This window comes from Aplysia californica, unplaced genomic scaffold (assembly GCF_000002075.1).
Source record: "Aplysia californica isolate F4 #8 unplaced genomic scaffold, AplCal3.0 scaffold00043, whole genome shotgun sequence".
NCBI classification, from domain to species: Eukaryota; Metazoa; Mollusca; class Gastropoda; order Aplysiida; family Aplysiidae; genus Aplysia; species Aplysia californica.
The window spans coordinates 1,809,620-1,824,653 of record NW_004797313.1 but is presented as its reverse complement, the minus strand read 5'-3'; the positions used below and the strand labels follow the sequence as shown (position 1 = coordinate 1,824,653).

The following is a 15,034-nucleotide window of genomic DNA, read 5'->3' as shown; positions in this document are numbered from 1 at the left end:
GTGTCGTAAGAGGCAACTAAAGGTGCATAGGTCTGGCCACATGAAAAGTGACAGTTTGCGGAGGGCCAACTACCCGACCTAGTGAAAAAGGAAAGTTATGGAAACACGAACAAACATGCCTTATAATTTTTCCATCTTGGGAGACGGAGGAGCTTCTGCATCAGCAGGAATAATGAAGGACAGCGGACAAAGCCGAAAGGACTCTTCTGACCTGAAACCTTCTCTGTCGAACAAGTCTCTCCGGATTGCGTCGTGGAATGTTCGCACCTTGTCTGAAGCAGGAAAGAGTTCTCAAGTGAGAGAAGAGGTGGAAAAAAAAACCCACCTCGTGCAGCACGGAAATCCTCGGGGAATTTAAACCAAATTTGCTGTTTTTTATCGACTTGTGTGCAACCCCACGTACATTCCTCAGTTAAAATTTCTGGTGCACGTCATAAATGGACGTACGATCTCGAGCTGTGCTCACTTTGGTCGCAATATAAGCCGCTGTTTGCGCAAAATCCAGTATCGCATCAATATGAAACCGAGACGAAAGCTGAAAGACTTTGATCGTGCCAGAGCTATGGCATGGCTGCAGGATGGAATTGTAACCCAAAAAGTTGCCAGAAGGCTTGCAATGTCACACTCTGTCATTGTCCGTTTGAGGCAGCGCCATCAAGCCACTGGATCAGTCCGAGAACCCCACGTGCAGGTCGACCCAATAGGACCACAGAGTGTTTGCAAGTGGTCCTTAACTTATGTTGAAGTCTGTATTTGTTGACGGCATTGCTCAAGAAAACTAATAAGGACCATTCCATTACCTGATACAGCTGGTATGTCTAGTTGCAAGTTGTTTGCATCCAACTACGAATAACAGTTACCATAAAATATGTATGCTTTGCATTTACATTTAACTGTAGAAACATGATTTTGTGGCCATCGGGACTCTTGACATAAGTTGTCAATGTGCAGGGTTTGTCTTCTTCGTCGTTCTTTTGTCTCTTTCAAAGTACATTGTGTGTGTGCCTGGAGAAAGGTCCCGGTTTTTGGCAAAGCTATTCAGCAACGGGTTGAAAGGGCAAAAAAAAGACGTTCCTGGTCTAAAATTTAGTTCCATCAGAAGACATGTTTAACTATTTCTTAACTAGCTGGACCCCCTTTCGATGAAAGGAATGGTCGGCGCACTTACATCAACTGAAAGTCTGGCCTACTATATTAACACTTTATTGATTTACTGGAATGGAGCAATAAATCTTGAGAGATGCAAAAAATTAGGTCTAGATATTGGGATGTATAGATTGATTCTCTATTCCGCTTTTGAGGTTGTACACTCCAGAATTTCAAAGGTGTGGAATCACAGTGCGCACGTCTAGTCTAGTAAACGCAACCCTCACTTGTTTACAATGGCTTCTTAGAAGACGGACTTTCCCAAGATTAGATCTTAACGAAACTAATGAAAAACTGAAAGTCAAACTAAAGTGACTTCAGACTCCTCAATAAAACTGTGCACCCTTTAAATGATTCTGAACCAGCAATAATTTTGTCAAATTCGATATTTAAGTGGTTCGGAAGTTTCAGGCGACCAAAGTGACGAACTTTCACAAATATAGTATGTGTAGATAACTTATGTTGAAAGGATTTTATAACATATAAAGGTTAAATATTTTTTTTTATTTTTTTTTTAAATGCTGTACTTCACCAAAGGTTAAAAATGTTCAAGAAATTGTGTTTTTCTCCGCTCACACTAAAAACAAAGTTTGTATTTACACCTTGTGTTACAAAATGTGGCCTATCTTTAAAATTACTCAAGATAATATGTGAACAATTTAAAAAATCAGCATGTTCAGAATATAATTTGGTTCAAGAATATGCTCTTATTTCAATATAACAAATTTCCGACAACTGGGACCTTTTTTCTAAGCAAATAATTTCTTTGATAAGTCTTTCTCTTTCAACGAGTTTTCCCTTGAGAGTAATTACAGTGGAGTCTGCTTAAACAGAAGTCTGCCAGACTGCCAGTGGCAGTTTTCTTTGGTTTAGCCATATTTTTTATTTAGATTTAGAGAGGGTTGCTCATAAAGTGATGATTGCTGACAGCGTTGAGTTTGGAAAGCTATGTTCGCATCAAATTTCACTTTTTGAAAGTTTTTTTTTCACACCTAGATCTATCTCTTTCAGTTACTGCAATTTGAGCTGCAGCTCTATTTATATTGTGCTTTCTCTTTGACATTGTTGCTTACTTAATCACTTAATCTACTAAACGGTCACACAGAACAGACAAAAGAGGAGATAGACAATTAAGAAAGAAAACCCAATATCACTAATATCAGCGAGGTTATGAAAAACACCATGTCCTGTCATGTGCTCGTATTATGTGGGAACTGTGTGAACTAGCTTCACGGACACAATAGGCAATGACCATCCAAAGGACACACAACAAACGTACGTTCATTGTCCTTGCTTCACTAGGGGCCTATACACAGTTTGTAGGCTTGTTGATGTGTGGGCTAGATATAGGAAAACAGTACACAGGCGATGCCTCTTTTTAGCCCTATAATAATTGACACACGCATTCTCACGTCTCTTTCTTCTGTTTCACTATCACTATCTTGCGTTACTTACTTGTGGGTTGTTGATAAAGATTTAGACAACATAACCCACAATTTTCTTTTTGGCTTAGAAATGGGAGCATTTTGGCTTCTCGGTAGTTTTCTTGCAAAGACACAGAAGGAAAAAATCCCCGCGGATTTTATATTGCTTCCGTTTACTGCTGTTTTCGGATTTACCATTTTCAGTTTAAAAGCGGACTCCTCTGCATTTGAAAAAGCATGATCTTAAGTCCTCATGGTGATCACCATCGTCCCCTGCCTTTTCCGCCAGATTTGAAATGTGTGACCCTCATTACTATCTACACATCCATGTCTTTTTTTTATGCACACTCTTTTATCTTGTTCTGACTTGTCTTTATCCTCAAGCTATCTTTCAAAGTGGGAAACAGATCAGTCAATGACATTTTAGGACTTGTACAATTATTAATACCAAAGCTTGTCATTTATATCTCCTTTCTAATGAGCTTAGTATCCTCTATCTGCACTGACCTTTAAAGAGGAAAAAACAACATGAAGAAAGTCATAGAGTACAGACATAAAAGCTTTATTGTTCGTAGACATTCGAACGCACTAATGAATTAATAAAACAACCTTGCAGACACAACATCCATGATGAGATCGGTGGTGCTGGTCATTGAAGACAAGACTGCACTACTAACAAATGTCCATGAAGCAATTCCAAGTATAAAGTGAATTTCCAGTCAGCATAAAAATGATGGACATTTGGGAAAGGTTTTTTTGTTTAAAAAAATGGTCTTAACGGTGTACACAGCACAATTGTACCAGTAAAAGTTTTGTTGATTAAGAAAAACATACACATGAACTTCAATGAAGATGACTTACACAATGAAGATGACTTACACAATGAAGTGGCTAAGACAACAAATACCTAAAACTAGGAAAACACTCAATATTATGTCGGTATTTACATGGGAGAAAGATCCCCTTATTTCTATTGCAAATATTTCGAACTTTAGTCGGCTTAACAACATTTTGCCTGAGTGAGTTTAACAGAGTTTGAGAAGTTTATATTGTAATAGAAATAACACTATGAAACAAGACTGATTAAACAGATTATAAACAAATTCTAAACAAACATAACCAGACATCTCCCTTGAAATTCAATATATAATTATATTTTATAAACTAGTGAGCCATTTATGTGACTGATGCCATTTTACTAGAAACGTAGCTACCGAATAGTGACACACTGTGACTGATAGAAGTTTCCTGTGGAGAAAATGTATTATTTGAGGTTGAAGATCCATATGGTGTGTCACGACATGGTGGAATCAGGCACTCGTCAATTTTGGGGCATATGGAGTGATGGTGGCATAAAGTTAAAGCTTGTTCATTTTGTCTTGCTTTCCAAGGAATATATATCTCATCTCAAATAGGAATAAAAATATTTGTGATTGAAGGAGTTTGAGTTGCCTGATAAGAAAGATTAGCAAGAAAATGAGCCCTAAATTTTGGTTACTTCTAAAGTTTAAATATTGGCGCTCATAATACTCATATGACCTTATGCAGTTGCGAGCGCCGTAAAACCTCTACTAAAACAAACAAACAAAGTTTAAATATCCTTCAAAACAACCTTTTTGTGCCTTTGCTTGATCAATGTTTCTCTGAAAAATCCATACAGAAACGTTTTAAAAAAATTTAAGGACCTAATTGACGCAACAAAAAATAATGTCATTTTCTTATTCTTTCAGTTCATTATTATGACAAGCGCTGATTTCACCATGATGCTTCACATATAGTTATTAAAAAAACACAAAAATTGAATTGCTTAGTATTAATAACCTCAAAAACCTGTCAATAAACCATGCCACATAAGATTTTTAATGAGTGGTTTCTTCAGGAGATGAGATGTACAAGACGGAGAGAGAAATAGAGAGTATGGAAAAAGCAAGTAAATGCCAATGAGATGATGGTAAAATACACATACACACGCCAGTAAAATATGTCAGAATTGTACAAATAAAACTCAACAAAATCGCTTTAAGTTTCTTTTTGGTAAAATAATAAAAAAGAAAGTATGCTTGAATTAAGATTATGAAATAAAAAAATGTGTACAAAGCATTATAAATATCAGCAAAGCACTAAAAAAATGAGACATAATCAAACCTGACACAAGCAGTAAAGATAACAGGAAAACCCACTGCATACTATACAATCCAAAACCTCTTCAATGCCAATTTGTACAAATGCTCTTGTCTACCAATAACTAATGATTAAAGCATGATCTTTAAAGAAAAAATATCTGACTTTGTTGCTGGGTGTTGTACTGTAATGTCATAGCACCATAGAATACAGGTATTCCCATTAAGTTTGGAAACCTGAAAGGAAAATGGCTCTTTGAAGCACAGAATTTCTGGCAACAATGGCATATTCAAACAGATGCTCCAAGATGTCAAAATAATCAATAGAATCATTCCACGTTACACTTAGTCTACATCTGTATCAACAGGTCACATTTTCGAAATAAATCACCACTGTTCCCGGCCTGATGACACTTGAAAACTGTAACAACTGACATTGGCTGACAGGGAAAGTGCCTTAATTTTAGGGAAATGTGTGATCTTATAAATAACACATCTACACTGACGAAAGCTTCAAGAAGTGGCAATGCTAAAAAAAACAGCAAGCAAATCCACTAAATATCCTACATTTGATTCCTTAATCTGAGTTCCCAGGTGCATTTTCATCTGATAACTTGAGCAAGACCCACAAAAAAGACTAAAAATGAGGGTAGATTCAATACTAGAAATGAGGAGAAACGCTAGAGAGTTGAGGTAAATCATACTGGCCAAAACCCCAATAGTATCATCTGTGATGATACGACTAAAATGGTGACACAAAAGGTAAAAACGTGGTCTATCCTAATTGATAAATAAGAGAAGGGGTGCAAAGTTGTTGACATGGCAAGATTTCTGGTGAGATTTTAGAATTTGTCAGAAAAGTTTGTATTGCACATGAATATTCTACCGAGATTTCATAAAAAAAATATTTTGCCCTTTGAAGGGATAGAAATGAATGCACCATGACTTTCATCCTTTTCTCAATGACATTATGAACAGAAAAAGAAAACGACCCATAGAAACTCAACACATGATTTCTAACATGTTAGGGCTTTTTTCAATCCGGCAAGAAAGAAGAATTGGCAATTAAGACAGCCTATGTCACATCCAATGAAGTAAAAAATATACACAACCATCAACTTTTTATTTAATAGGAAGCAAAAACCAAAATAATGATGTTCAATAAGTTTCAAGTATACATATATATAGGTATATATCATCTCAATTATGGTGCAAAAGAAAAGAATATACGGTAAAACACCCAACTTAACATATGAGATTCACTTTGCAAATTAACTGTAAGGGTGTCATTATGAAAATATTGGCATAACGAAACCAAACCATACAAAATAAAGTGCAATGCTCTTTTACAACAGACGCACATAGTTTTTAAAAAGGAAATAACAACTGCGAGTATTTTCATTTTCTTGAGATTCTTCTCAAACTGTAAATAAGAATTTCCTTTTTCCTGAGAGAGCTGATCATACAAGAAATAATAAAACCTATCTGTATAAATTTTAGAACTGGACAATGAAATCTGAACATAATATTATGGTACAGGCAATCATTACACCATTTACCAACTTAGAGAGAGAGCAAAATCCTCCAAACCTTTTACACTGAGAAATTCTCAAAGCAAAACGTTTTACTTTGTTCTAAAAAAGAAACACTGCATCCACAAAACAGCATTTCTGCAACTCTTAATTTGTTTGCATCATGAAAGCCAGACTTTAATTTTGCTGTCAAAGATAATAGCCTTTATAGCTCTCCTTCGTATCAATTATTGCTCTTCAATATCATTTCGTCGGTTGTGCTTTGCAGTGCAAGATTAGCTAGACAAGAAGTAAATTACATTACTGCAGTTATGTATCTTAAAAAGATTTCGATGCATTATCTATTCAGATGATCAAAATCTCGAATATATTATCCAGGGTAAGAAGGTGTAGTAGCCCAACTCACATAATAGGAATTACACGATTAAACTCAACAATATAATATAACAAAGACTGTATAAAAGTGCCACTGGCCCTTCAAATTAAGACAAAAGAGATAAAAATTGAAGCTTTTTCCTTCCTTTATCTTTTAAGAATTGTGACTTAAAGAAGAATCCTGAGAAGGCAATTCCATGAAAATACCCGGACATTGCAACATATGTTTATTGATGCATAATTCTTGATTTCATCAACAATATATGCTGTAAATTGAATAACATTTCAGTTTCCACAAAAACTAAAATGGCGACTAGTATTCAGAATATAAAATTCGCAATTGCAAACAGGATAACTGCAAGAAAGTGTTCTTTTATTGCAACAGGTATAGACATGGTTGTATCACATCTAATCAGAAACATCCCTACACTTAAGAGCATTCCATGCTTCTGTTTAAAGTTAAAGTATACTTGCATTCTTATGCATAAAAAAAGGACAAAACTTAAACTCCTTTCCCCAAAGGAAAAAACATATCAAACAAATTACAATCAAACTTAAAACAAATTGAAGCATTCAATAAAAATCATTAAATACAACATGAAAAAAAACCCAAACAAGTTTCGTTATAGGAGACAGAAAATGGGGTACAAATGATGCTCAATAGAGGCATGTAAGTTTGTGCAACGATGAATAGAAAGTAGAATTTTAAAAACAAATTCTAATAAAGCAGGATAAAAGACAAAAGCTATATGCTACACAAAAAAAATTATTGACCAAAATAAAAGCACAGTAATGAAAAATCCAGAAATTCCGCACTGGAAATGTAAGGAGAAGCTGAGGCACACAATAATGTGTCAATATCTGAGGTGGAAATGTCACCGATAAAACAGAAAAAAAAAGAAAAAAAATTCAGAAAATGTTTAAATAGGTCCAGGACAGGATGCGTAAATATAGATATAAACACAGAATTGAATTCTCAAAGAGAACTTGATTGTACATAAACATCTATACAAACAGGATGGACATAATGACAACCCACCTCCAAAAACTGTCACATTGGAAGGAAAAAAGTTGAGTGAACTACAACCTATCATATCAAAGCGTTCTCGTTGTTGGAATAATTTTCAAGAAAAAGAACCCAGCAGTGCATGATGACTTGGAACTAATGAAACAAGTGGACCTTGACCTAACCAAAACTAATTCTATTTGTTTTGAATTACGATCGAACCAAACTTTACAAACAGCCAGAATGGCCTAACAACTCCAAGACTAATCGGTTTTCAATCTTACTTTAGCAAAACAGTCAGAACAAGAAAACAATAATCGGCACAAAGATGAGTACCTGCAATCTATCCATCAAAAAACATTTCAACGAGAACTTCTAATGTAAATAAAATGGCTGTAAAGGAATACCATGGAATGAAAGTCAATGAAAAGTGGTCATCTGACAGAAAGTTGACAATTGGCCCATATATCTACTACCACAAAAGGGTAGTGGCTAATAAAGAGATGCTCTACTGAACAGGCCAGCAAGCCAAGAGTAGCATTGCTTGCGCTGCCGTTCAATGTAGAAGGAATGTCAAATTTTTTTTTCCAGTGGTGACAATGACTAGCCAAAAGCGTTTTTAAAATATGAAAAATGTGTAGCAAACTACAACACAGATATCTTTAAGGGAAGGATGGGACAAGCAGCAGTGCGGGGAGAAATCTCTTTCGGCAAGCATTGGTTCAGGGTGTGTACTCTTGAGACACTAAGGTTCCCTATGCAAGCATGCTTTTTGTATGAACACTTAAGACAAAATGGTTGGCTATATAAGCATATTCGTCATGACGTGGTGGAATCAGGCGCTCGTCAATTTTTGGGCATATGGAGTTATTGGTATGACCTTAAAGCTTGCTCATTTGCCTTGCTTTCATTGAAAGAATTTACCCATTTATCTCGAGTACACATCGAGATATTTGCGATTGAATGAGGTCGAATCGGCTGGTTTCAGAGGTAAAATTAGTGAGAAAATGGCCGCCAAAGTTTGGTTAATTACAAAGCCTCAGAGTCCGTGGAAACTGACCGTTTACATTTTCTATGCCTTTAAATCGTTTTTCAATATAATTCAAGCCAAACCAGCGGAAAAGTGTAAGTTTCTTTACTTTCATTATTTTGATGAGCGTCTGATTTCACCATGTTGCCTCACATATGCTTTTTGTATGAACACTTGAGACAAAAATTGATGGATGGATGGATGTGCCAATTCAAGGTCTGAACTCTTGAAGCAAATAAATGGTTTGTTATAAAGCATGTGCTCTGTGTACGAACACTTGAGACAAAATGGATGGATGGATGGATGGACTGACGATCCACTACTGCGTTCCAGATCACGTGACTTCAAGGTGTGAGATGTACTGTTGTATGTACAGTGTAGTTATGTTGACTGGGAGAAAGGATGAAGGCGGGGGGAAGAAGGAGAAAGGTGGAGGAAGAAGAGATAAAAGAGATAGGAGGAAGAAAAGGAGTGGGAAAATGGAAGTGGTCAAGAACAAATGAGCGGGCTGTGATCCCTGCAGAGTCAGGGGTGGGTCTGACAGAGGCAATTCGGAGGAAGAGAAGGGCTCGGGGAGATTGTTAGATAACTGAAGAGCAGGGAGAGGAAAGGGGAAGGGGCAGAAGGATGGGAGGCTAGGGTGGTGGGACAGGAAGGGGAGAAGTTAGGGAAATGGAACACAATCAGGAACGGATGAGCAGGTGGAGAGCATTGAGGAAGGGCCGGTCTAGGTGCGGAAGTTGTCCACTCTGTACCACACACGATACTCCTTCACCTTTCTCAAAAAGTAGTAGGCCAGCAATATTCCGAAGATCTGAAATAAAAACAAAGTGTGTTTCTTCAATCTAAAGAGTCGTACATCAAATATTACTTCGTGTCCAAAAGGAGAATGGTCTGTCTGAAGAAAGGGGCGCAAGAAGACATAGGATATACCAGATACACCCTCCAACAATTCAAAACAATAAAAGAAAACAATATGTCCATTTGCAAAATACATACATTACTGCCGAAACAAAGTAAAATTGTCCTATGATTGATAGGTTCAAATTCAAGAAACCTACTGCTGAATGATGAGGGGAATTGTAAGACATAGCGATCTCAGTGCTTTCTTGCCATATTTCAATTTCTAATAACAGTGAAAACAGTTATTAACAAAGAGTGAGCTTAAAAAGAAGTCACATTTTCAATGTTTAAAAAAACAGAGATACAACAAGAAAACACTGAGGTTCTGATGTTAAGTGCTGGCCTCCAGTGCCAAAGGACAGTTGAAAATAAGGGCTTCTCTCTTGGTTCCAGTATTTCTAATTTATGAAGCCTCATATGACTTGCTGCCTACTGTGGCTGCTGCTATCCAACTGGATCTGTCAGGAACTAGGCTCTCCACCGTCCAAGGATTTATCAAGGCTTAAAAAATGCCTTTTACTCAAGAAAAACCCTAATCCAGTAGGGCTGGATCCTGCTCGTCAAATTTGAGAGTGGCGATTCGCGATTCAGTCGGCTTCAATGAGTCGCGAGTACGCGAGCGCTCGTGGAGCTGTGGCGGAACACTGACTGAAACGGAACAGTGTCATATCAACGCCTCTTGGTGAGCGCGAGTCCCACTCTTGTTATTCCACCATCCTCTCCGCCCCACACCCTTTGTTGCACTGCTCTATCAACTGACCTCAATTAGTGACCCCCATAAATCCTCCCCCCCCCCAAAACCCCGCCATTCGCTAAAACAATGGCTCCATAAAATTCCTTCTGTCTATTGGTTGGACCCCGTTCATTTCGTTTTAATAGGGGGGTTGGACTATACCATCTTTTGTAAAATAAGGGGAGCCATACTAAGTGTTCCGTTCCGTTCTTGCGCTCGTGACTCGACTCAGCAGTAGGTTAATTAAACAAGCCACAAGGTGGTGACAGCGACATGGAAGTAAATCGGGAATCGTTTGGCGATACTGTTCCGCGTTCCGCTGAAGTGAATCGTGAATCGCGTTCCGCAAGAAATAGTGGCGATTCAGTTCCGTTCTCGCGCTCGTGACCCAGCCCTATAATCCAGTAAGACAAAGCAAGAGAAAGTTTCGACTTCGAGAAAACGTTGAAAAGCAAAGAATTTGTTTTTAGGGAAGAGTACGGTACAGAAAATGTATTGTTAAATGAGCTAATGAACTCATTTATTACTACAATTTAAGGATTAGCCTCTTTACTTTTGCATCCAAAAAAAATCAGCAAGTTGTCATTTCAACAGCAAATGTTAAAATCACTTAACTGTTATTTTACCCCAAGATTCTCAAAGTCTGAGTTAAGAGATAGTGCAAGGGTAAAGAAAGAAAGATAGACAGAAACAACAAAGGGAAAGAAAAGAAGTAGGACCTACGGTACCAGTGGTGAGCTTCAACCACTGTCATCAGTATGTTCACTGACTGGGAAAAAGAACATCTCCAGTGAGGTAAGAAATGTCTACCGTATGCCAGCTCAGAGAGGCAACAGTGTTTAACCATCTTTTGCAATAAAAATCAGCGTTATTGCAAAACAGATTTTTAAAATAAGGCGACCTCCATTAATGTGATGCTTCTTGAGCAGAGACACAAGAAAATCATGAGAGCAGGTGAGTGAGTGATCAGTAGAGACATACTTGTGGGATGGCAAAGCCCAGGGCGATGGCTCCAACCAGGTCCAGGTGCTCCATCAGCCACTGCAGCAGCGCGCCTGTACAGCCCTCCACATAGATTAGGTCAAACATCTGCCCGGGAAGGGAGGCGGGGGGAGGGAGACAAAACAAAATATTCTTAAACTATTAAAAAAATATGCAAGACTGGTATGAGAAAGGAGAGGAAAATTAACTTATTCTTCTGCACCTTTTTCAAATGTAAGCAAAACTGGGATGAAAATAATCACAAGAGAAGATGACGGATACAAGTATAGAAAGAATTAACTTTGGAGTAGACAAGACTGACAGGGAAACACTGTGGTCCCTTTATCTGTTCTCTGAAGTGGGGTGGGGAGGGGGAATACAGAATGAACTCATTCTAGAGAATACAAAGCAGGTATGTATGTGAATGGTGACTATTTCTTCCTTGCCGATGTTCTTATTCTGCTGCACTTTGGGCCACACCCTCTGCTCAAAATCATTTCTTTAAAGCAGAGGAACTGAAAAGAAGTAGCTCCAGGGCCTGTAATTCCTGCACTCCAGCCACATGCATGCTGTACAAAGTGAGAGCATTTCATCTTTTGAAAACGCAGGAGATTAGACGACAAGAGAGTGGGCTATAAGCTCAAAACTTATCAAGGGAAAACACGAGTTGAAAGGCCAAACTGCTGTTGGATCAAAATAGTACAACCAATCTAAAAGAAATCAAAGACGCGTTGACTGTCATATCTGCAAAATGGACAAATATTCTTCCTTAGATAGTTACCCTTTAACTCATGAGGTAAATCATAAATTACAATATAAAACGTGAAGTGCTCTTTTAATTGTACAAACAAACTTGTTAGTGAAAAAAAAAAACCATTGCAAAGAGAACAGTTTGAACTTTCATCCAAAGATACTTTTATAAGTTTATATAGAGAACTATCAAGCAAGTAGAAGCACTCCATAAAATTGCACTTACCGTAGCATTCCCAATAACTCCGTAGCCGCAGGACTCGGGTAATGCCATGCCCTGAGAAAAAGAGAGAGAAAACATTGTGAAGTGTCACCTCAACTTGAGCATGAGAGTTTGTCATACGGCAGGGAAGATGATGTTGCTGAGGTTCTGTACAAGTAAATGGCTCTTAATGACAGATACTGCTGTTGCTGTTGTTGTGCTATAGTCTACATTAAGGAAAAAAGAAAACTAGAAAAGAAGTAGGGGAAACAGACAATATCAGAATATCCACTAACATCTCATAGCATGGAAAGTAATGGGGAAATTGGTGTTCTTGCAAGATTTAACAAAATATCAGGGGGGAAAAAAGAGGAAAAAAAGAAGTGAAAGAAAGAATGTTTTAAATAACCCTCCAATTTTTGCCTCCTTCCTGTAAGCACCAAGCCTTAAATAAATAAAGAAATATCAACAGCAGAAATATCAATATGCACACACAAAACAAATCTGCATGACTAATCCTTTTCACCCTTGCAAGTTTGTCTGAACTGAATAAAAAGAACTTATCCAAAAGCATATACAATTTTCACCGCACCAAATAAAATACAGGTTCACACGCATACCAGCAGGTGAAAAAACCTGATATCATAGTTGCTATTGAAGAAATTTGTGGCATAATTTGCTTCAGGTTACTTTCAAGATCCAAAAAAAACCAGCTAAAAAAGAAAAGCCACAGCCTGATTGAAATACCCTGACTTATTTCATAATTTTGAATTGTTTGTCATAATGGGGCAACAATTAGTTCACAGGATAACAAATCTACATTGAACCATATGCGTACGCCCTGGGGTCATCTGTACAGCCGGGGTTATATTCTTCACATTTTAGAATACTTCTAGTACGAAGACCTCTTTGAAACTTTCACTTTTTCTCAAAAAATCTTTTTACAGACGGCTATGTAAAGTGTACAGATCGGATTAACGAGTAAATTTCCTCTTTGGAAGAAGTGGCATAGAATTCCCCACGTCGTATGGATACGATAGTAAAACATGACGTACTGACAGGGTTAAGACAATAACACCAAGTACTATGACATCTATGTCACTTACCGCCTTCTGCACACAGCAAGACTTGGGCACCCCACAAGCCTCAGGTTTACCAGAGCTGCAGCTGTAGTCGGGGTTCTCATTCTCATAGTCCTCATAGGAGCTGAAGCCACAGCAGCGATACTGGGGGAGAGAATCGGCAACTTCGAGTATACACATATGTTTATAGATGTGTATTTTATATTATGTTGATGTTTTAGCACCTATAATTGGCAGCTTGAACTGTATGCTTCCCAGGGAGTTGAGATTGTTTCAGAATGCTAATACATCTGCTGGGGAAATAGTACAGACTGTACGCATAGAGCTTGCTGTTGAGTGGGGATTTGCGCTGTGAGTGTGTGTGCACAAGTATTTTCAGGCACTGTGTCTGATTAAGTGCGGTATGATTTACCATGCTGTATGTAATCTTGAGCGTTGAGAGCTACTTATTTAAAAAAACCTAAACGACCTATGCTATCTTTATGAGACAATTCCATACAACACATTGTTTTGTTTATTTGCTTTAAGAAAAGGTGTGAGTTTAAAAGAAAAAGTACATTTCTCTGCACATAAAAATAATCATTGAGGAACCCATTCTAGATTCTTTGTAACCAGTAAAATATTTTTTAAAACAGTAGTTTTTTTTTCTAATGCCGAATGATAGCAAACATAAATCCTCCCCCCACCATTTGTAATGGATAACTTGTCCCAAGCTTGAAACTGGTAAGTTGCCCCATTATTTTCGAATGTGCATGAGTTTAAATCCTACCAGCAAAAATAGGCTATTTCAAATGTAGAGCACCACGCCCAAAAAGAAGAGAAAAGAAGTCCAAAAAAGGAAAGGGGCCATAAAAGTCAAGATTACACATACGCAAATCTGCTGGCCTTGTGGCAGGCAGGGTCCAAGCCGGTCTCCCGATTGATTGAAACCGTGTCAATGAGGATGTAAAGCATCTACATTCAAAACAAAACAAGGGCCTACCTCTTAATGGTGTGCAATGGATCTGTACATAACCCCCCCCCCCCCCTTCATTAATAAAATTAAAAACCTTATATGTTCAACTCCCAAAATCAAACATTAAGACACTACCTTACTATCTTACTCCCCCCCCCTCCCTTCCCCACACGAAGACTCTAATACATACACATACACATCACACCCACAATGTAGCAGAATGGGGAAAAAAAGGATGGGTGCGGAGGGAATTACATGTGACAATGATCTCCCCACCTTTGTCTGCAGCCAGTCCAGCGCTGTCTTGATTTCCCCGTCCTTGGAGTAACCCTTGATGGCAAACATGAACTCCTTGCTGACCATATGGGGAAGCTGAGGACACACCAAACAAGGTTGAAGGGTTAATGACTCAATATAATATTGTCTGGAGCTTCCTCTGAGTTATTGGTTTCAGTAACAGTTTATGGCACTTGCAACATAATAAGGTCATACTGTGCCAAAAATAAGAGGTGTTACAAGAAAATAACAAACACACACAAAAAAAGAGTGATAACATCAATAAATGTTTGACAGGAAAGAAGGAGCAAACCACAAAAGAGGACCTGCCAACCATCCACAGCTAAACTGCACAGAAAGTTGCAGAGAGTTTGCTTATCACACATAGTAATGCATGCTGTGTCGGCCAGGACAGGGGGCTTTAGGAACAGGCTGTCATTCATGTAATTATATCTGTTTTTAAAATTATAAAATCATAAGATTATATTGTAGATGGGAGGGGGGGGCAGGCAACAGACG

At 37.9% G+C, this 15,034-nt stretch overlaps 1 protein-coding gene across 1 annotated transcript in view; it reads right to left on the bottom strand.

Moving 5' to 3' along the window:
* Positions 1-4,299: 4,299 nt before the first annotated feature.
* Positions 4,300-15,034, bottom strand: part of LOC101850398 (tetraspanin-15) — a 50,896-nt gene continuing 40,161 nt past the window's right edge. The window contains exons 4-8 of the mRNA XM_005092275.3: positions 14,516-14,611; positions 13,309-13,428; positions 12,227-12,277; positions 11,251-11,358; positions 4,300-9,447 (exon numbers count right to left, since the gene is read on the bottom strand). Of these exons, the coding sequence (XP_005092332.1) occupies positions 9,361-9,447; positions 11,251-11,358; positions 12,227-12,277; positions 13,309-13,428; positions 14,516-14,611 (462 nt within the window). The 3' untranslated portion in view covers positions 4,300-9,360. The remainder of the gene's footprint in view (positions 9,448-11,250; positions 11,359-12,226; positions 12,278-13,308; positions 13,429-14,515; positions 14,612-15,034) is intronic.